Source organism: Canis lupus, chromosome X, assembly GCF_011100685.1.
Source record: "Canis lupus familiaris isolate Mischka breed German Shepherd chromosome X, alternate assembly UU_Cfam_GSD_1.0, whole genome shotgun sequence".
Classification (NCBI taxonomy): domain Eukaryota; kingdom Metazoa; phylum Chordata; class Mammalia; order Carnivora; family Canidae; genus Canis; species Canis lupus.
Genome location: NC_049260.1, coordinates 45,446,608 through 45,467,940, shown reverse-complemented (window position 1 = coordinate 45,467,940; position 21,333 = coordinate 45,446,608). Strand labels below are relative to the sequence as shown.

At 43.9% G+C, this 21,333-nt stretch overlaps 1 protein-coding gene across 6 annotated transcripts in view; it reads left to right on the top strand.

Moving 5' to 3' along the window:
- The window catches only part of SMC1A (structural maintenance of chromosomes 1A), a 49,038-nt gene that overhangs the window by 17,411 nt on the left and 10,294 nt on the right, over positions 1-21,333 (top strand). For 2 of the 6 annotated variants that reach the window (XR_005386282.1, XR_005386283.1), the window contains exons 17-24: positions 1,398-1,543; positions 1,634-1,787; positions 2,832-2,942; positions 12,176-12,332; positions 12,812-12,966; positions 13,088-13,239; positions 14,380-14,449; positions 14,737-14,847. Coding sequence is in view for 4 of the 6 variants with exons in the window: in XM_038587494.1 (XP_038443422.1) it covers positions 1,398-1,543; positions 1,634-1,787; positions 2,832-2,942; positions 12,176-12,332; positions 12,812-12,966; positions 13,088-13,239; positions 14,380-14,449; positions 14,737-14,847; positions 15,286-15,369 (1,140 nt within the window). In the remaining 2 variants the exon portion in view is untranslated. Of the gene's footprint in view, positions 1-1,397; positions 1,544-1,633; positions 1,788-2,831; positions 2,943-12,175; positions 12,333-12,811; positions 12,967-13,087; positions 13,240-14,379; positions 14,450-14,736; positions 14,848-15,285; positions 21,288-21,333 lie in introns of those variants that run through there. The other 4 variants (XM_038587497.1, XM_038587496.1, XM_038587495.1 and 1 more) reach the window with 3 other exon arrangements.

Genomic DNA, 21,333 nt, shown 5'->3' with positions numbered 1-21,333 from the left:
TAAACATACCATTTTGATTTTTTATGTCTACCGATGTTTGGTAGTGGGGTGTGTGTGTGTGTGTGTGTGTGTGAGTGAGTGAGTGAGTGAGAGAAAGAGAGAATTTGATCCTCCTCACTTGGCTTAAACATACCATTTTGACTTTTTATGTTTGCCGATGTTTGTTGTTGGTGGGGTGTGTGTGTGTGTATGTGTGTTTTCATTAAACCCTGATAATGAAAATAGTCCTCTTTGGTGTCATCTGAATCTTAAATGCAAATGCAGATCAGGTAGGAGTAAGTGGACATCTAGGTGATCCAGAATCATATTTCTATGACTGACTTTTTATTTTGGGATCATTTGAAACTTAGAAGTGATGAGACTATTACAAAGAACTCCCACCTACCTGTCACCAAGATTCATCAATCACTAGCATGCCATATTTGCTTCTGCATTGTCTGTGCCTGCATATTATTTTTATGGGCTGTTTGGGAAGTGGCAGATAGGTTCCCTTTATGTGACTTGAAGATCAAAATGGAAACCAAACTTTCTTCGTTTAAACAATCAAATCTAAGGGTGCCTAGGTGGCTCAGTTGGATAAGCATCTGCCTTCGGCTTGGGGTGTGATCCCCGGTTACAGGGGTCAAGACTCACATCTGGCTTTCTACTCAGCAGGGAAGTCTGCTTCTCCCTCTCCCTCTGCCCCTGCGCTCTCGCTCTCTTTCGCTCGCTCGCTCGCTTACTGTCTCAAATTAAAATCTCAAAATCAGATCTGTTAAGTAAGACTACGATCCCCTTGACTGACCACTCTCAGTGCCACTCCCTTTCCTCTCCCTGGAGCTAATCCCACGTAGTGGGTATTCTGCCAGACCTTGCAGGCATTTAAATAGTTGTGCATTTATGTAGGTGTACTCATAGAAAATAAATAGTATTGTTTGTGTGGATTTTTTTAAAAGAAAAATTCATGTTATATTGCCTGTGACAGTAATTTTGATGTGGAAAAGGTGGTCAAATATATTCTAATGTTAGAATATAGGGTTTTAATTACAATCTAGTCTCCACTTTGTAGACCCATCTATAAGTAGTGTTAGGAAGAAATAGGCTAACACATTAATTGATGGGATTAAGAGTGATTTTTTTTTTCTCCTACTTGATGCTGTTTCAATACTTTGAACTTTTCTACATTAGGCAATTTGTGTATTGGGGTGTGTGGGGGAGGGCAACCAAATTAAAAAAAAAGATAAGAAGATGCCTAAAGGGTAATGGTGGTATGTGAAAGCAGAGCTTCCTGAAGAGAGGCTTTGATACACCTGGAAGCTCCTTTTGCCTGGGGGAAAGGGTTGGGGCAAGGGGAGAAGATCCCAAGAGGAGATGAGGAAAGCGTTCACTTCTTGTCCTGTTCCCCCTGCTGGGACCAGGAGGAGCAAAGACACATGAAGATCATAGATGAGACCATGGCCCAGCTGCAAGACCTGAAGAATCAGCACCTGGCCAAGAAGTCGGAGGTGAATGACAAGAATCATGAGATGGAGGAGATTCGTAAGAAACTGGGGGGCGCCAACAAGTGAGTGGGTTCAGGCCTGGGGTTGGGGGAACTAGGTAGAGCAGGCAGCCTGCTGGATTTGGATCTTACCTCTTTATCTGGACTTTTTAGGGAAATGACCCATTTACAGAAGGAGGTGACAGCCATTGAGACCAAGCTGGAACAGAAACGCAGTGACCGCCACAACCTGCTGCAGGCCTGCAAGATGCAGGACATCAAGTTGCCACTGTCTAAGGGCACTATGGATGACATTAGTCAGGAAGAGGTGAGTATCAGGGCAGGCTGTAGGAGTGGGCAGTGGACAACGTTACCCAGAGGTGGGGGATAAAAGTGGATGGGGAGAAGGGGAGGAAAGGATGGTGGGCAGGGGTGATGGGGAACACTAAGGAGGGATGCAGGGGAGATAAGCCAGGATGAGGCTATGAAGGCAGGTAGGGGTAAGGTAATAGCTTTGGTGTGAAAGGGAAGTTGAGTGGGGGGTAATGCCGGATGTCAGTAGGTGGTGAGGGAGGGAAGGCAGGAGAAGATGAAATCATTCTGTAACCTTAGGGACTTGAGCTAAAAAAAAGTTAGCTCCGATAGGTGTTGGATAGTGCTAAGAGTGGCAATTGAGGGACATTAGCCAAGAGCAAAGGAAGACAGAAGCTAGGGGACCTGACAGATGATGGCCTAGCTGCAGTGAGGGAGGTTGGCCAGGAGAGGGTTGGGTAAGGGACATTAGCAATGCAGTGGTGATAAGGCTTAGTCATAGGAAAGGGAGGGACACTGGCCAATAGAGGAGCCAAAGCATTTTATGTCCTGAAAGTGAAGATTGGTGGGAACATTAACTGAGAGAAGGTTTGTGTACATATCTGTCTTGGACCTGAGCATGTATCTCGGCCCCACGTATCTTTCTCCCTCCCTCTTCCCAAATGCATTTCAGTTTAATTCAGCAAAAATATTTTGAACACCAAAAATGTGCCAGGCACCAGGATAACATGACATAATTACTCCTCATCCTAAACACAACCCTGCCAGGCAGGCAGTATGCCTTGTTACAGTTGAGGGTGTGTGTGTTTAAATCAGGATTCAGGTGTCAGGATCTGATACCATGACTTGCCCAGGATCACACTGTTAGTCAGTGGCAGAGCCCAATTTTGAGCTGAGGTCTTTGTGACTTCAGAACTGCTCTTCTGCCATAGTTTCTCTCTAGCAAGGTGCTTCTCAAAGACTTTGAAAGCTGTAGAGGAGCCCTCCGTCCCCCATGTGCCCCCTTTAGAGGACATTCTCACAGCCAGCGTGCTCCATTGAACTCTCCTCACCATTACAGGGTAGCTCTCAGGGGGAGGATTCAGTGAGTGGTTCCCAGCGAACTTCCAGCATCTATGCACGAGAGGCCCTCATCGAGATTGACTACGGTGACCTGTGTGAAGATCTGAAGGTGAGGATCTGCCACGGGGGTGGCCACGTCTTCCCAGCTGTTCAGAGGGAGAGTCAGCCCACCTGGGGGCCCCATCGTGGAGACCACGGCTGGAAAGAGGGGCAAGCTGGCGAGAGGAAGGAAGGGAGTTGTGATATAGGGTCTTCCCCCAGCTATGCACACACAGACACAGGCACATCTCCCACCACCACCCTCAGTTACCCCTGGTCCCTGCCTGCTGCCACTCTTCCCCTTCCATGCACGTGCATTCATCCCAGATGCACACACGAAGGACATGCTCCTTTATAGCACACAGATGGGCCTTAGATGTTCCTCCGTGATCTGTCCTAGGTACTCTTTCCTTCTCACTTTTGGCATTCTCTCATCTCTCTCATTCTGGGTATCTCTTTTAGTCCCCTGGCCTCAGCTGCCATGTGTGCTGTGCTCCACAGGTACCTGCAACCCCAGCCTTCCTCCCCAAACCTGCCTTCACTCCTTGGTGCCAGACACAGGTTCAAACCAGAAGTCTGAGCCTCATCTTCACTTCCCTCTCTCATGTGGCATATTCATTGAATTACCAAGCCCTATCCATTTTACCTCCTAAATATCCATTGAATTCTGCTTTTTTTCGGTTTCAAACTGTCTTTATGGTATAGGCCACTTCACCTCTCACATGGCCTACTGCAGGAGCCTCCTAAACAGTTCCTCATGCTTTTCCATCCATCACTATAGCCAGGGGGACTTGATTTTTTTTTAAAGGAATCTTTATTGTGGAAAATTTCAAACATATACGGAAATAGAATCATATAATGGACCCCAGTACCCGTCATCTAGCTTCAACAATTAGCAACATATGGTATCTTGTTTTTTATACCCTTTCCTTCCCTGTTGGCATATTTTAAATCAAATTCCAGGTAACATTTCATTCATAATTACTTCAACATATATCTTTAGAAAGGACATTTTAAAAAGCAACCACAGTATCCTACCAAAAAAATTTTAAGACTAATTGGAATACCATCTAATTTCAGTAAATGTTTAGATTTGCACGAATATCCCATAAATACCTTTAAAAAAAAGAAAACACAGTCTGTGTATTTAAATCAGGATTCAAGTGAGGTTCATATGTTAAAAGTGGTCTCTTCTAGTCTGTACCATTTTCTTATCCCTTTTTATTTTTTCTACCTATTTATGGAAGAAACTAGGTCATTGGTCCTGTACAATTTTCTACATTCTGAATTTGGCTGATTATATCCTATGATGTTACTTAATGTGTTTTTCCATTCCCTGTATTTCCTGTAAACTGGTACTTAAATCTAGGGTTTGATTGGATGTAGTTCATTTTTTTATTTTTGGCAGGAATATATATCATAGGTGGTGCTACTTGTGAACTTTCTTTTGCGTCACATCAGTTGACATTGAATGTCATTTCTATCTTTGTAATAAGTTTGGTCAGTGTTCGACATTACCTGTGAAATAGTCTCGTCAAAAACTAAAACAAGGATCTGATCAAGCTTTTATATCCACCAATTATATGAAACACTAGTGCAAGAGAATCATGTTAAATAAAAACACAGGGATGCAGTTCTAAATCTGGACTATGGGAAACCATAGACCTGGTCCCTCCCAAGGATAAACAAGAAGAAAGAAAATAAACAGAGGGGCAGATTTTTTTATTGGCATATAAGAGACAAATCAACCAATTGGAATATGTGGGATTTCCTTGAATCCATTGCAGAGAGAAGGGGAATTTATAGGTTAAATGAGACTTAAGAGATAGACCGGCCAATTGCAATGTGTGTACCTTATTTGAAACCTGCTTTGAAAATCCTGTAAAAAAATTTTTAAATAAAACAATCAGGATAATTTGAACACTGACCAGATGATTTATCATGTTCAGAAATTGCTGTTAATATTTTTAGGTGAAAAAATATATTTTTAGGTGAGATGATGGTATTATGGCTTAATTTTTTTAAGTGTCCTTATGTTTTATAACAGTGGTTCTCAATGGTGTGTGGATTTTACTTCCCCAGGGGACATATGGTAATGTCTGGAGACACTTGTGACACCCACTTTTCATAATTGGTTACTGACGGTGTCTAGTAGGTAGATGCAAGGGATGCTGCTAAACATCTTACAGTGCACAAAGGACAGCCCTCACAACAGTGAATCATCTGGCCCAAAATGTCGATAGTGCTGAGATTCAGAAAGCATTTTAGAGATACATACTGAAGTATTTATAGGTGAAGTGGAAGTCGTGTGTCTGAGATTCGCCTTAGAATAATTGAAGATAAAGAGGAATTGGGTATAGATAGCAGAGTATTGGCCATGAGTTGATGATTTTTGAAGCTTGGTAATAGGTACATAGGAGGTGCATTATATTATTCTCTACATTTTTGTGTGTATGTTAAAAATTTACATAATATAAAGTTAAGAGAAAAATAATCATGATCATCAGGTTCAGGTGTTGTTAGCCCATGTTTTTTATAAAGTTCCCTGTCAGCTTTTTAGAAGTTGGTTTTAGCAGCTTTTTTTTTTTTTTTAAGAAAGATTTTTATTTATTTATTTGAGAAAGAGAGAGCACATGCCTGCATACTTGCGCCCATGGGGGAAAGGGCAGAGGGAGAGGGAGAGAGAGAATCCAAGCAGACTCCCCGCTAAGTGCAGAGACCTATGTGGGGCTCCATCTCAGGACCATGGGATCATGACCTGAGCCAAAATCAAGAGTCCTGACACTTAACTGACAGCCACCCAGGCACCTCAGTTTTAGCAGCTCTTAATCATCATTGCCTAGGTCTATTAAGGGTTGCAAAATGGTAATTTCCTAATTCTTCCATTCCTCCTCCATTTATTTATTGGAATTCTAAAAAGAATTGTCTCATATCAACCATTTAGTTCCTTTGAAATACAGCCAGTACAGGAAAGGTAGGATAAATGCTTCATTCTTTTCCTTTATTTATCATCTTTCAGAATGAGGCGGTTGCTCTTATAACCGTTGAAGGTGACCAGTGAGTTTTTCATTTGTATGTATTGTGAATTTAACATATTAAATGTACTTTGATGTTTGTCTACTGGAGTCATTTTTCTTTTTGATGTTCATATGGTCCCATCCTTGTCCAATAGGAGCCACTTCAAGTTGATTTTTGTTGTTCTTATTTTTAGATTTTTATTATGGAAAATTACACAAAAGTAAAATAGCACAGTGCTATCTCGTGTAGCCATCATCAGTTTCAGCAGTTATCAACTCATGGCCAAACTTATTTTATGTGCACCCCATCCTCTTCCTCCTCTCTTCTCACCCTTGTATTATTTAAAAATACAGTCAACCCTTGAACAACATGAGTGTGAACTGTGCGGTCCACTTATACATAGATTGCTTTCAATAAATACAGTACTTTAAATAGATTTTAATAACATTTTCTTTTCACCAGCTTACTTTACAGTATGTGTTAATCACTGTTTATGTTATTGGTAATGCTTCCAGTCAACAATAGGCTATTAGTAATTAAGTTTTTTTGGAGAGTCATAAATTAGTATATAAGTGGATTTTGGGCTGTGTAAGGGGCGAACACCCCAACCCCCTTATTCAGGGTTCAGCTGCAAGTTGTGGACATCATGCCATTTCATTTGTAAATATTTCAGAATGTATCTCTAAAAGAGATAATTCTTTAAAATATTTAGAATCATTATCATATAAAAAGCCCAATAATTCCTTAATATTGGAGTTTTATAAAATAATTCCTTATTATTCGTATTATGATTAGTATTCACATTTGCCGAATTGTCCTGAACACACACAGTTTGCTTGCTTGCACTGAGAGTCAAATAAGATGACAGACATAGATAGATAGGTGACTGATAGAGTGATTGGCTGATATATCTCTTAAGTCTCATTTAATCTACAGTAGTCCCCGCCTTGTGCATGCCTTTCCGTGGTTTCATTCCCCACGGTCAACTGCAATCTGGAAACATGATCCTCCTGACCTATCGTTAGAAGGTCAATAGTAACCTAGTGCTATGTCACAGTGCCTACGTCATTCACCTTACTTCATCTCATCGTGTGGGCATTTTTTTTATCATCTCGCATCACAAGAAGGGTGAGTACAGTACAATAAGATAGTGTGAGAGTGAGACCATTCATGTAACTTTTATTACAGAGTTGTTATAATTGTCCTATTGTATTATTGCTGTTAACCTTTTATGGTGCCTAATTTATAAATTAAGCTTTATTGTAGGCATATATGTATAGGAAAAAACATGATATGTAGCATTTGGCACTGTCCATAGTTTTAGATAGCCACTAGGGGTCTTAGGATGTTAAGGGGGATAGGATGACCTTCCATCAGTTTATATTTTTCTTTGCAGTATTTTTTTGTTTTTGAAGAAATTGGCTCATTTCTCCTAGAGGATTTTCTGCATTCTGTACTTTGTTGATTGTATCCTATGATTTTTTTTTAAAGATTATTTATTTAAGAGAGAGAGTATGTGCATGCTCTTGAACACTAAGAGGGACAGACGGGAAGGGAGAAGACAAGCAGACTCGGCCCTGAGTGCAGAGCCCACAGTGTGGGGCTTGATTCTATGACTCTGAGACCATGAACTGAACTGAAACCAAGAGTCAGACACTCAACCAGCTGAACCACCCAGGTGCCCCTGTATCCTATAATTTTTTTATGTTCCCCCAGAACAAAGCAAAAAAAAAAAAAAATAGTTCTTGTATCCCCTATAGTTCCTTTAAGTGGGTAGCTAGATCAGTGCTGTTAGAGATATAATATGACCCACATGACCTATTAAAAAGTAAAATTCATTTTGGTACTGTATTTTTGCCTAATCCAGTATACTCCAAAACAATTTCCATGTGTAAACAGCATAAAAATTATTGATGAGATATTTGACAGTCTCTTTGTACTAAGTCTTCAAAGTACAGAGTATCTATTTATGTTTCCAGCAATCTCAATTTGGATGCTATATTTTCCTCAGATAAATTTGATTTATATTTAGATTTGATTTGTATTTAGCTATCTTAAACTGTACAATTGAAAAAAAGAGAACCACATAACCAAGTTTGTTTCAGATAAAAGTTTTCTAGTAACTAAGTTGAATATCAGTTTTTAAATCAGTCAATGATCATTAAAATCAGTAGCCATGGGACACCACCTGGGTGGCTCAGCACTTGAGCAGATGTCTGCTTTCGGCTCAGGGCATGATCCCGAGGTCCTGGGACCAAGTCCCACATCAGGCTCCTCCCAGGGAGCCTGCTTCTCCCTCTGCCTATGTCTCTCTGCCTCTCTCTGTGTGTCTCTCATGAATGAATGAATGAATGAATGAATGACTACATAAAATATTTTTAAAAAATCAGTAGTCATGTGTGGGCTTATGGCTATTATATTGGACAGCTCAGATCTAGAGACTTGATTAAATTCAAGTTTGGGGGTTTGTTTTGGTCAAGACTACCTCCTAAGTGACATTGTTAACATCCATCAGGAGGTTGGTAATATCTGGTTGTAGTTCTTTTTGTGTGGTTTGCAGCTGTGGTGGTTATTGCCTAGATTCATTAATTTGTCTGTGGTTGCAAAATGAAATCATTTTCTCTTTATTAGCTGGAATACTGTAAAGAGAGATTTCCTCCTATCAGTTATTTGGTTACCCTGAGGTACAGTTTATATAATAAAAGCAGAATGTATTCTTTTACTTACTAGTTGATAAAAAAAAAAATGAGTTGGTTCTCTTTCTCAAGATTTGTTCACTGAGTTTTTTTTTTTTTTTTGTATCATTTTGCACTTAAGGATTTAAACATATTAGATGTGTTAGATTTTGTTGTGGTGGTTATTCTTGTTGATCAAGTTGTTTGCATCTTTGGCCAGTGGGGAACCCATTAAAGTTGGCTGGTGAATCATTTTGACACAACTCTTACAGTCTTATGTTTTCCCTGCTTTCTGGTATGTCCAGGCTCATCCTTTACATTTCCCAAGATCTGGCATTAGCCATTTCTCTTTGAGAATCTCTAACTTGTAGTGGGAAATACTGCTTAGTGACTACCATCTGAAAATCGGAGTGCTCATGACTGCTGGGTTGCTCAGTGCTTCTAGAATGTTTCAGTAGACTGGGCTACAAGAGGCGTTTTTTATTTTGAAGGAAAAATGTGTTGTAAGCTCATTTGATACTTCAATTAAAATTATAATTTTCACAGTTTAACATCATTGATTTTATGTTTGAGTCTCCCCGATTATTCTTGCTGAAAATCTTGGTTCCTAACAACACTAACATAATAATATATTTATCCTATTCCGTGTATAATAGTTTGAAAATCACAATGAGGGATCCCTCAGTGGCTCAGCGGTTTAGCACCTGCCTTTGGCCCAGGGCGTGATCCTGGAGACCCAGGATCGAGTTCCACGTCAGGCTCCCTGTATGGAGCCTGCTTCTCCCTCTGCCCCCCCCCCCCTCTCTCTCTCTGTCTCTCATGAATAAATAAAATCTTAAAAAAAAATCACAATGAGGTGTTATTAGTAACAATTTGATTATTGAATGCTATTGAAGATTTCCTTGAGGTCCGTTCTGCTGTTAAGCTAATAATAGCTTATTGAGCATGTATGGCCGTGTTCCTCTATTTTAAAGTAACTTGAAAGAATTCTCTTAGTGTTTAACCAGCTTATTAATCTATTGTCATGTTTCTTTGTTTAGTTTTCCATTTTTAAGAGGGTTGCTTAATTTGCATTTTGATTTATTTTTTTCAACTTTATTTTGAAAAATTTCAAACCTACAGAAAAATTGAAAGAACAGTAAACACCCATTTGCCTTTCACCTTAGATTCACCAATAAATATTTTCCCAGGTTTTTTTTTCCCTCTATTCATCTCTCTTGATTCCCTCCCTCCACACTACACATTTTTTGTTTTTGCTGAACCATGTAAAGGAAGCTGCAGACTTCAACTCTAAATACTTAGGATGCTAAGAACAAGGCATTCTGTTCCATAACCGCAATTCCATATTACACCTGAGAAAATTAATAATTTCATATTGACTATCCTGCCCATACTCACATTTCCTTGTCCTAAAATCATTTTTTTTTTTTTTTCTAAAATCATTTTTTATAATTGTTTTAAACTATAATCCAGTCAAGATTTATGTATTGCTTTTGGGTGTTTTTTTAGTTTCTTTTATTTTTTTTTTTTTTTTTTTTTTTTTTTTTTTTTTTTTTTTAATTTTTATTTATTTATGATAGTCACACACAGAGAGAGAGAGAGAGGCAGAGACATAGGCAGAGGGAGAAGCAGGCTCCATGCACCGGGAGCCCGACGTGGGATTCGATCCCGGGTCTCCAGGATCGCGCCCTGGGCCAAAGGCAGGCGCTAAACCGCTGCGCCAGCCAGGGATCCCTTTTTTAGTTTCTTTTAATGTGGAGCAGCCCCTCACCTTTTTCATGACACTGATCTTTTGAAGAGTCTACGTGCTGTCTTGAATGGTGGATATGTTATAGATATATTTGTTTCCTTTTGTTATTGCTTAATTTGTTCTACCTACCCTGTTTCCTATAAATCTGAAAGTTTGATATAGTCTCAGCCTTGATGGATTTGGGTTAAGTAATTTTTTGGCCAGAACATTTCATTGGTGATGCTATGTACTGTCTTTTGGATCATGCCAGGAGGTATGTAATGTGAGGATGTTCCGCTACTCATGATGTTAAGTTTGATCCTCATTTAAGGTATCAATTGCCAGATTTCTTACCTTTGCAAGTAATAAGTAATCTTTAGGGTGATTCTTTGGTATTTTGTGAATATTTTGTTTCCAACAATTTTTTTGCCCTGTGTTTTACACATTTTTATTTATTTATTTATTTTTATAATTCTGTAAAATCTCCATTGGTTATAAAACCAAAAGTATAATACAAGGTACATGAAGAGATGTTTTGCTTGCTTTTGTGTCCCCTCCGCCTCCCTTACTCAATGTGTAATCATTTTAATTCGTTTTTGGATTATCCTTTTGTTGTATTTTAAAAATAAAAATATATTTGTCTATAAATATACTCATATTCCTTCTCTTAGATAAAAATAACATTCTGTTGTGTAGCTTTCATTTCACTTACAACATATCCAAGAGATCACTTCATAGCAGTATATAGAGATTTGTAGAAGGGCTTTTCTAAGATGTATATATTTATGTATACATTTGTGCATATTCATGTCCTTCCTATGCTTGAAGTCATTCAATGGTACCTCATTGCCCTTGGGATAAAATCCAAACCTCTTACGAGACTTGAAAGGCCGTTTATCATTGGGCTTCTGCACATGTTTCCAGCCTTGCCTCTTCCCCCAGCATGTGCACATGCACACACATAAGTGCTATTACTGCCATACTGAATTGCCCCTTTTTTTGGCTTTGAAATATATTAAAATTGATTGTTCTTTGGAATTGCTTTGATTTCCTTGAATAGACCATGAGCAAATCCTTGATTTTGCGTATAATACTCCTCTCTGCATAGACAGTTCCTTCTCTCTGTCCTCACTACTCATCCTGTAAGCCTGAGCTGAAACATATTCCTGGGAGCCTTCCATAGCCCAAGTCTGAGTTAGGTGCCCTTCTGTGCTCACCCAACACCATTTATTTATCATTGTTTTGGTATTCAGTGTACAGTGTTCTGATTATTTATATATATGCCTTCCTCTGTTAGTCCATGAGCTTTGTGAACACAGGAACCATGGCTCGCAGGATATGAGGGCCCCAATGCCTGGCATTTGGAAGGCATTCAGTAAATATTTATTGACTAAAAGTGGCAGAAAGGCACAAGCCCGGACATATATTGTAATATCCATAGACCTGAAACCAAACTCAAATGGAATTTGCTCAGATGTGGTGATCTGAGCAGAAAACGTGAGTTGCCTTATTCATTATGGCGCTGTAGGCAGAGTCCAGACCAGCCTGTGTGGGGGCCTTTAAGTCACCCTGGGATGGTGCTGGCTCATGGCCTGGGCTGAGAGCCAGAGAGGGGCACCATCAGCTGCTCCTCCTGAGAGACAGAGATTGACAGGGCCTGGGGGTAGGGCTAGAGATGAGAAAGTGGTGTCAGTCTGTAATTTCCAGGGGTGGTGGGAATGCTTACTGGAGGTGGGACCCGGTAGACAGAACCAAGCTAAGGAAGAACCTGCCTTCTGCATGGGAGCAAATGCTCAGGCCTTGCTTGGTGGAGCATCTCTTGTGGGGGTCTAGGCTCAGGGGCCTGGCCCTTCTTGATGTCGTTGGGCCTGGGGTTTACAGGATGCCCAGGCTGAGGAGGAGATCAAACAGGAGATGAATACACTGCAGCAGAAGCTGAATGAGCAGCAGAGTGTACTCCAGCGTATTGCTGCCCCTAACATGAAAGCCATGGAAAAGCTGGAAAGTGTCCGAGACAAGTTCCAGGAGACCTCAGATGGTAAGATTTTTCCCTTTTACTTGGGTCTAAGGTGAAGACAGAAGGCTGGAGTTATGAAACAAGGGATTGTTACACATCACAACACTCCTGTTTTTACATGCTTTCTTGAAACTCCCAAGAGCCCTAAAGAGTAGGGGTCAGTAATCACACCTGTTTTTTATAGAGTCGAATACTGCTGAGATTCAGAGAGGGTGAATGGCCTGCCCAAGGATGCACAGCTAGTTGTTGGTTGAGCCCAGGGTAGAATTCATGTTTCTGTGGCTCCAAGCCCAAATTTCTTCTTTTGTACTAGTGACCAGCCCAGTGGTCATGAGCAGTCATGGGGCCATTTTCCTGGGGCCCTCCCCAGATGTCCCTCTCCCTTTGGGATATTCCCTGCTCTGTGGATTGTCATTTACAGGCCATTCTTGCCAGGGTATGGTCCTCAGCCTTGGCGGAACCTGGGCACTGAGGAGTCACCTGTCTTTCCCTCGTGGCAGAGTTTGAGGCAGCCCGAAAGCGAGCCAAGAAAGCCAAGCAGGCATTCGAACAGATCAAGAAGGAGCGTTTTGACCGCTTTAATGCTTGCTTTGAATCTGTGGCCACCAACATTGATGAGATCTACAAGGCCCTATCCCGCAACAGCAGTGCCCAGGTAAGCCAGAATCCCTTACCCAGCCAATCCCCACCATCATGTTGCCCTTTCCTTTAGGCTTCCTACCCCTCTCCTCCTCTAGATCCAGACCCAGATTCTGACCTGTCTGCCTTTTCCCTAGGCATTTCTGGGCCCTGAGAACCCTGAGGAGCCCTACCTAGATGGCATCAACTACAACTGTGTGGCTCCTGGCAAACGCTTCCGGCCTATGGACAACTTGTCAGGGGGGGAGAAAACAGTGGCGGCTCTGGCCTTGCTCTTTGCCATCCACAGGTAAGGCTGCTCCTCCCAGGGCAGTTGATGGAGAGACTGAACTGAGGCTACCAGAGGCTCTGGGGTCCAAGGACATGCAGAGATCTGCAGAGGTGAAGATGTTCTGGTGGAATCTGGATTGCGTCCCTATTTCCCTACTTACTACAGCACATCTGGCCTTGGTTTCCTGGACCTGTCTTTCCCATCCATTCAGCATGCCCTCGCTGGCCCCTGCATGTCTTCAGTCCCACCACCAGGCTTTTGCTTACATGGTTGCTGGCTAATTAGTCCTTTCTGTGCAAATCTAGCTTGACCATCACCTACCATGCCTTCACATCTCATTTTCCTCCTCCTGTTCCTCTAGGAAGCTTGCTTTGACCAACTGTGGCATACCCTGACCTCCCCCTCCTGAATGCCAGTAGTACTTGAATCTGACCCCCACAACTTAATACTTGATTGATTATACAGCGTCATTCAGCAAGCATTTCTTGAGGGCTGCTTTATACCAGACTGTTGGGGGATTAGGGACACAGATGAGTCAGACATGGTCTCTGTCCTTGAGGAGCTCATGGTCTAGTGAAGGCCAGATGTGTAAACAGTGAGCTAAGTGTTATAACCGGGTGAGTGCGTGTGCTGTGGATGCACGGAGGAGGAACATCTAACCCAGTCTGAGGGAGGGTGTGGGTGGCCAGGGAAGGCTTTGAAGGACAGGTAACACTTGAGTAGGAAATGCAAAGGATGAGTAGAAGTGAGCTGAGACACTGGGGGCAGGTGGGGGGGTGGTCGTGCTAGGCAGAGGGTGCCGCATGTGCAAAGAGGCAGGGAGCCACAACAGTATGGTGCAGGTGGGTGGGATAGACCTCCAGGTAGGTTGGACAGTGTGCTCAGAGCTAGGACAGCTTTATCTCCCTAGCTGGTCTGGAAGCTCTGGAGAAAACTGTGTCTTCTCCTGGTTCTGAAGGATCCTGGAGCACAAGGTTGGATGCAGAGGAGGGTTCAATTGGTAAACTGGCCTTTAGGGGCTCAGGCAACATTAAGACCTGGGTGTTTTTAGTCTCTGAAGAAGTGGAGGGGGATGCTGGCCTGTGTGATGGGCCCTGGGGCTACCCTGCCCCACCACTGCCCCCATCGGTGTCAGCTCACCTACTGGTTCCCTCCCAGCTACAAGCCAGCCCCCTTCTTCGTCCTGGATGAGATCGATGCTGCCCTGGATAACACCAACATTGGCAAGGTGGGTGCAAGGAAAGTGGGGCCCGGGAGGGAAGCCCCTAGGTTGGGGCTGGGTTTCAGGGAGCAACTCCTGAGTGTGCTCTAGCCGTTCCTGCTGCCTGCTCTCTGTGCCCGGGAGGCTGGGCTCAGGGTCATTCATTCACGCCGTGCTAGTCAGTGGCCTCTTAGCCTCTCTTCCCCCCTACCCTCCACCCCTTACCCCACCCCTCTGACTCTGGTTCTGACTGGAAAACACAAGGGAGTGTTACGGCTTCAGCCCTGCTAAGTGCCTGGCGGCCCCTCCCACAGGTGGCAAATTACATCAAGGAGCAGTCGACTTGCAACTTCCAGGCCATCGTCATCTCTCTCAAGGAGGAGTTCTACACCAAGGCTGAGAGCCTCATTGGAGTCTACCCCGAGGTAGGGCGGGCCTGGCTCAGGAGCCAGCCCCACTCCCTGCCTGACTCCCCAGGGCAGGAAGGGAAGGCTGCAGTGGAGGGCCACGGGGGTGGGGGAGCATAGGGATTCAGGTCCTAAACAGCTATCTGGGCTTGTTGGAGCCCTGCCTTAGAGGCTTAGCCAGCCCAGCTGGGCAGGGCTATTGCGTCTGGGGACAGGTGGAAAGGCCAGGCAGAGGCAGCCAGACGGCAGAGAAAAGGAGAATGTAGAGGTAGGCAGGGAGAGAAGGCACATGGGACCGAGCACATCCTCTCACACCCAGAGAGAACCATTGCCTGGGCTTTGGGCAGGTATGTAGGGAGGAGGGTTTGAGGCCCCCCAGTCCTGGGGCGCTAGACCTCCCCCCCCCCCAATTCTCTCCTTACAATTTCATTTTTCTTTTTCTCCCTCCTCCTTCAGCAAGGGGACTGTGTGATCAGCAAAGTCCTGACCTTCGACCTCACCAAGTACCCAGATGCCAACCCCAACCCCAATGAGCAGTAGCAGTAGTTCTGCCCTCCTGCCCTGTCTGGATCCCTAAGCTGCCCCTCTCCCAATCTCTGGATATTTGGTTCCCAGCCTTCCCCTACCTCCTGTCCCTGTTTGGTATAGTCATGGGATTTAGGCACTGCTGTCAAGCACGAAGAGGAACAGAGGTGATGTTAGGTCTGGAGCAAAAATTCCTGAGCTTCAGGGAGCATCCTGGCCTTTGGAAGGAGGTGCTGAGCTGAACTGAGCTGAACAGGGCCATCTGTCCATTCCCTACCTTCCCCTCTCCCAAACCTTCCCTCCCCTCTTCACCCATAATCATGGGTCCCTTGGGCCCTTTGCATCTTGCTTATGTGTGGGTATGTATGTGTGTATATATGTGTCTGTATGTGTGCATATGGGTGTGTTTGCAAAATAATAAAGATATTGGAGACCCATTTTAGAAGGAGCCTAGGCTGCATTTGATTCTAAGAGAGCTTAGTATGACAGCACCCCAGAGCTGGGCAAAGGTGTTCAGGACCTCATAGGAATCAGTCATATGGAATTGCCCTCATTCACTTGTGTGTTTTCATTCATTTGTGTATTCATCAGACATATATTGAGCACCCTATGTTTGTCAGGCTCTATTCTAGAAATACTGAGCTGAATCAGACATGATCTCTACTGTCCTACTCAGAAGATGCAGTGGGTTCATGATTTCCCATGGTCAGCTGAATCATATTTATAGGTACTTGGAATTTGAGAAGAGGACGATCACCTCCAGGCTTCCTGGAGAAGGGTCACATTTGAAAAAAAAAGTTGATAGGATTTAGTTGGGCACTAGGAATGGAGCCTGGGCTCTGGGGACAGACATTTGTGGGTTCTAGTCCTTTTTTTAAAAAAATCACTTAACTAGTTTGATGTTGGGCAAGTCATTTGACCTTTCTGTGCCTCAGTTTCCTCATCTGTAAAATGGGGCTAACAATATTACCTACCTCATAGGATTTAATGATGTCAAGCTCCTCACTGGGGGCCTTATCCCTGCTTGGAGCCCACTAGGTGCCGACCCCTCAGAATAAAAACTTTCACATACCTAGACCCCTGAGGGCTCTGATCCCAGTTGTTGGGGACAGAAGGAGCCTCCAGATCTGGGAAACACTAAATGCCCTGGTTATTGAAAAAGTTCCAGGGCACCAATGGTGTTTGCCTGATAAGTGAAGGGCCTAGGAAGCCTAAAGCTTCAATCATGTATGGTAACCAGGTGCCTGGGCCCCATCCTGGGTCGTGAGGAAATAGGGGAGAGGTAGCCTGGGCCACATCCCAGCTGAATGTGTGTCAGGTTCCTTCTGGGAACTGTGTCAGCTGCAGGGACTGTGCAGGGGCAGCACAGCTTGCTGCCATGAGGTCAGCCTTTGCTCGTTCACATACACTGTCAAACCATCACCTTGTCCTGATTGTATATCACATTCTTGTTTTTTAAAAGGTAAAGCCGTTCTAAACTACTCAAGTAATGCATGAATCCATTCTCTAAGACATGAGATTTATAAGTAAACTAGCCTTGTTTGGCTACCATTGCCCGGCCCCCTCTAAACTGCTGTTGTTTGTTGTACATCCATCTAGACAGTTTTAAGACTTTGACATATGAGTTCATTGAAAATATTATTGTGTATTTAATACAAATGGTATATTGAGTCATTCTGCAGTTTGCTTTCTTCGTTTAATGGTGTTCTTGAGATCTATGCATGTTGTTTGGGCTAAATGTAGATTGAATTCAGCCTTTGTAATTGCTGTATGGAGTGCCATCATATGACTGTACCACATCGTACTCATTTCTTTTGTGATAGCTAGATAAGACTGTTTTCTCTTTTTGCTATTATAAAATACTACACAGGAACATTTGTGCGTGCGTGTGCGCGCGTGCTTGTGTGTGTATGCGTGCGCGCACGTGTGCATATGAGTTTACCTAGGGTTGCTTCCTAGAAGTTGAATTGCAGAGTCATAGACTATTTATATTTTTGTTTTGAATAGATACTTCCAAATTGCCCTCCTGTACTATTTACTCAGTATTTTTTTTTAGGTTGTCTTAGGTATAACATTGTTATCTACTTCGGTTTCATCCTAAGTAGTGATATCCGTGAAACCATGGGTCTGATGTGCTAATTATGTATTTTTCTAATACATATTAAAAGGCATAACTTAAAATAAATTTGTCTGTGTTCAACCAAAGAAGTCATATACCACCAGTGGTACATGTGCTGTAGTATGGGAAATACTGGCATATCTGAAAGAGCACAATTTGGGAGTCACCCTGGTTCAAATCCTAGCTGTAGAAACTTGAGCTCATTACCTCACCTCCCTGAATCTCAGTTTCCTCACCTAGAAAGGGAGGTAATACGTGCCCTACTCTGTGGCAGTATAGGGAAGAGGAAGTTTGAAGTGATTTGGCTGGCACCTAGATCATTATAGACCTCTCAAGGTAGCAATTGCTATTCTCCCCACTTTATAGAGGAGGAAACTGAGGCCTAGGAAGGTGAAGTGACCCAGCTACCAGATAACAGTAGAATTTGAACCCAGGCCCCCAATTTGGTATTGTGCTTTCTCTACTGTGAGGGTGGTTATCAGTCTTGGCTGTGCACCAGAATCACTTGTGAAACTTTTTCCTTTTTTAAAAATCAAAGCAATATATACACTGGTTAGAAAGTAAAATAGTACAGAAGGGCTTATAATGCAAAGCAGCTGTTCCTGCTGCACCCCCACATCCAAAGGGTGTGGAGCTCCTTGCTCTGGTCCCGCCCCTGGAAATCTAATTCAGTAGGTGTGGATAATAATCTGGATAACAAATTCTTACCTCACAGGGTGGAAAGGATTAAATGAGATGCCTTGGACTAAAGCCCTGGCCTATAGGGACACAAGTGCTCCAGAGGACTTAGGTCCTGAGGATCAGAGAGGTGAGAGGCTTTGTCCTAGGTCCCAGTTGGTTCGTTGGCAGAACCTAGACTTCAACCAGGAGGGATCTCTGTGCTTGCCCAGTGCTTTCCCACTGTGCCACACTGCCTCCTGTCATTGTAATGCAACACGAGCTTAGTGAAGGCTGTGTTCAAATGAGAGCTGACACCACAGTGTGTCTGGATCCAAATAGTATCCCTAGGGCTTTTGAGAGGACACTACGTTGATTCCCTTATACCCTGGACCTAGTAGCCTTGGTCTAGGGAGTTGAAGAGTACTCCATGACCATGTTTACCTTTAACTGGGCATTTCACTGGGAATTGCTGTGTTGCCCACCAGGAACATAAACATGTGTCTAATTTTTACCCTGCCTTTGAGGAGCTCAATAGTTGGGGGAGGCAACTCATAGAACAGCTGCTAACCATACAGTATGCTAGCACTCTGCCAGGAGCATGGAAAAGGGAGGGCCAGTAGCCTATGTAGAGGTTCAGGGAAGGCATCCTCTAGTCCCAGAGATGACACCTGAGCTGATCTTGAGAGACTGGTAGGAATTACCCAGTTGAAGTGGAAGGAATTTCCAGGTAGTAGGGACATTTATGCCCAAAGACCTGGAGGTAAGAAGCAGCAAGACAGTTTAGAAATCCCGAAGTAAGATTTGATAGAGTTCAAATCTACCTCGTGGGACAGCGTGGCTCCCAAACTGGCTTTGCATCAGAACCACATGGAACATCCCAGGCCCCGGCCTCTGAAAGTTCAATTTCTGTAACTGGGGTGAGCCCTCGGGATCTTGAGTGCTTAGAAAAACTAGCACATGACTCTAGGGTACAGCCAGGTTTGGGAACTGTGGCCTGAAGGCAGCGTGGGAGCCATGGAATGGTTTTAAGTAGGGGAGACCCTGAATCGGATGCGAATTTTATAAACCTCTTTCTGGCAAGCCACTATAGAATGGATTAGGTTAAATGTGCATCCTGTATGCTGCCATGCCTGGAGTTTCCCTGTTGGCTCAATTTCTCACACTGTGTTTGCTTGTTTTTTTTCTGAATAAGCTGAAAGCACCACAGGTATGGGTCTGGGGTTATCTTGCTACTGGCATATCCCCAGCAAAAAGCACAGTGCCTGACCCCAAACAGGCACCCAATAAATAGTTTTTGCATGAGTGAATGTGTGAATGAATGCATTTGTGACAGAGAATGGAGACAGTGGGATGAGTTTGGAAACTGTTGAAAAGCCTAGGAGGCCTACTCAAGGGCAAGGGCAGTGGGAATGGATCAGAGGCAATAAAAGTGTGAGCCAGACTTGATGCCTGAGGATTACTGGATGTGGAGGGTGACTGAGGATAGAATGTGTGCCCATTAGTAGCCCAGATTCCTCCCCTATCCCAGTCATTCTCTTTCCTCATTCATCTAAGTCAGAATCTCCTTCCAGCCTCAGCCACTGGAATTCCTCCCTCAAGTTAGTTAAGCATTCTGTGTGCTGTGTGGTCCCCTCCCCCTCCACCCCCACCTCCCCACTCCCACCTTACCCCCCAGCCATTGATTCATTCATCCAGTTCAATAAATCTTGGCTAAGCACCTCCTGTATGCAGTGAGGCTCTTCCAAGCCAGGACTCTGACTCCCTCTTTCCTACCTCAAGAGATGTTTTTGAGGGCTTCCCCAGGTAAGACTTCCCATCCCTTAGACAGTAAGTAACCTAAAGCAAGATGCCCAGATGTCAGACCTGTAAGGGAACTTACAGACTTTGTCCAACCCCCCTCCTGAGGCCCTGGGAGGGGAAGGAGCTTGCCCAAGGTCCCATTACTAGAAAGTGTCAAAGCCAGAACCGGAACCTAAGTTCCCTTTCCACATCACCACTAGAGCCTTGATCTCTCCCATCACAGATCAGGACAGGCAGAGGCGGCCAGGGAGAAGGTGGGACTTAGGTCGGCCTTGAAGGTCAGTGTACTGGATAGGCCAATTACACTGCCCCCTTCTGGAAACCCTCAGCAAACCTGCCATGCCCACAGTCCCTTCCAAGGGGTTTCTTAAGCATGAGTTGCCATGCTCTGTACCATGTGACCTCACTATCCTGGCCACAAGTGGTTAGTTTGGGATAGTATCGGATTCGAAGACAGCCAATCTCTAGGCTATAGCCTATTAGGTGGACTGCTGTAAAAGTTCCACCTCATAGTGATGGCGTGTGTCAAATGGCCTCCAGGGAGGCCAGATGTGAGGCATTCAGAAGTGAACGATTTTAATTAGAACTTAGCAAGACAGAAGTGGTGGTGGATGAGGGGTGCCAGAAGCTAAACAGCAAAAGCTAGGAGAAAGCTGCAGGGACCATGAGACGTTTATATCATGAGAACATGGGGCCACAGGTAGCAGAAGCCATGAAGCAGCAAGACAACCATGGGCCAAAAGGACACAGAAGCCATGAAGCAATAGGAGCCACAATGTAGCAGGAGCCACAAGGAACAGAAACCACGAGACAAAACCATGAATACGAGATCCACGAAGCAGCAGAAGGCTTGAACAGACAAGATCACGAGCAGAAGCACTGAGACTTGTCAGAGCCACAAGGTAGCGAGGCAACAGGAATCGAAGAGGCTGCAGGAGTTATGCGGCGGGCAGAAGCTACAGCACAGAGAAGCCCTGGATTAACTGGAACCGAAGCCCCCAGAAGCCAGGAAGCTGCAGGAGCTAGGAGGCCGAGAAGCCGTGAGGCCCCTGAAGGCCAAGTGCTAGCGAGGGAGGGTAGCAGGGGGAAACATTTTTAAAAAAAGGTAGTCTAAGTAGCAGTAGGAGGAGTATAAATACATCCAGAAAGAAGTTGAGTCACCATTTTGGGAAGCACTATAGAGAAGGGAGCAACAGATGCCTGCAGCTGAGGGGGTGACAAGATAAGCCAGGCTCTAGAGCTGCTTTGGATCATGAACCATTTTCAAGTTTCTGTTCCTCCATGAGGCTGCCTGTGTAGCTGTTTTTGTCTTCCTTATTTCCCTGTGAATGCTTCAATAAATTTCCATCACTAACCTGAGTGTGTCTGTTTTTGTGATCTAAAAGAAGTTAATACTGCGG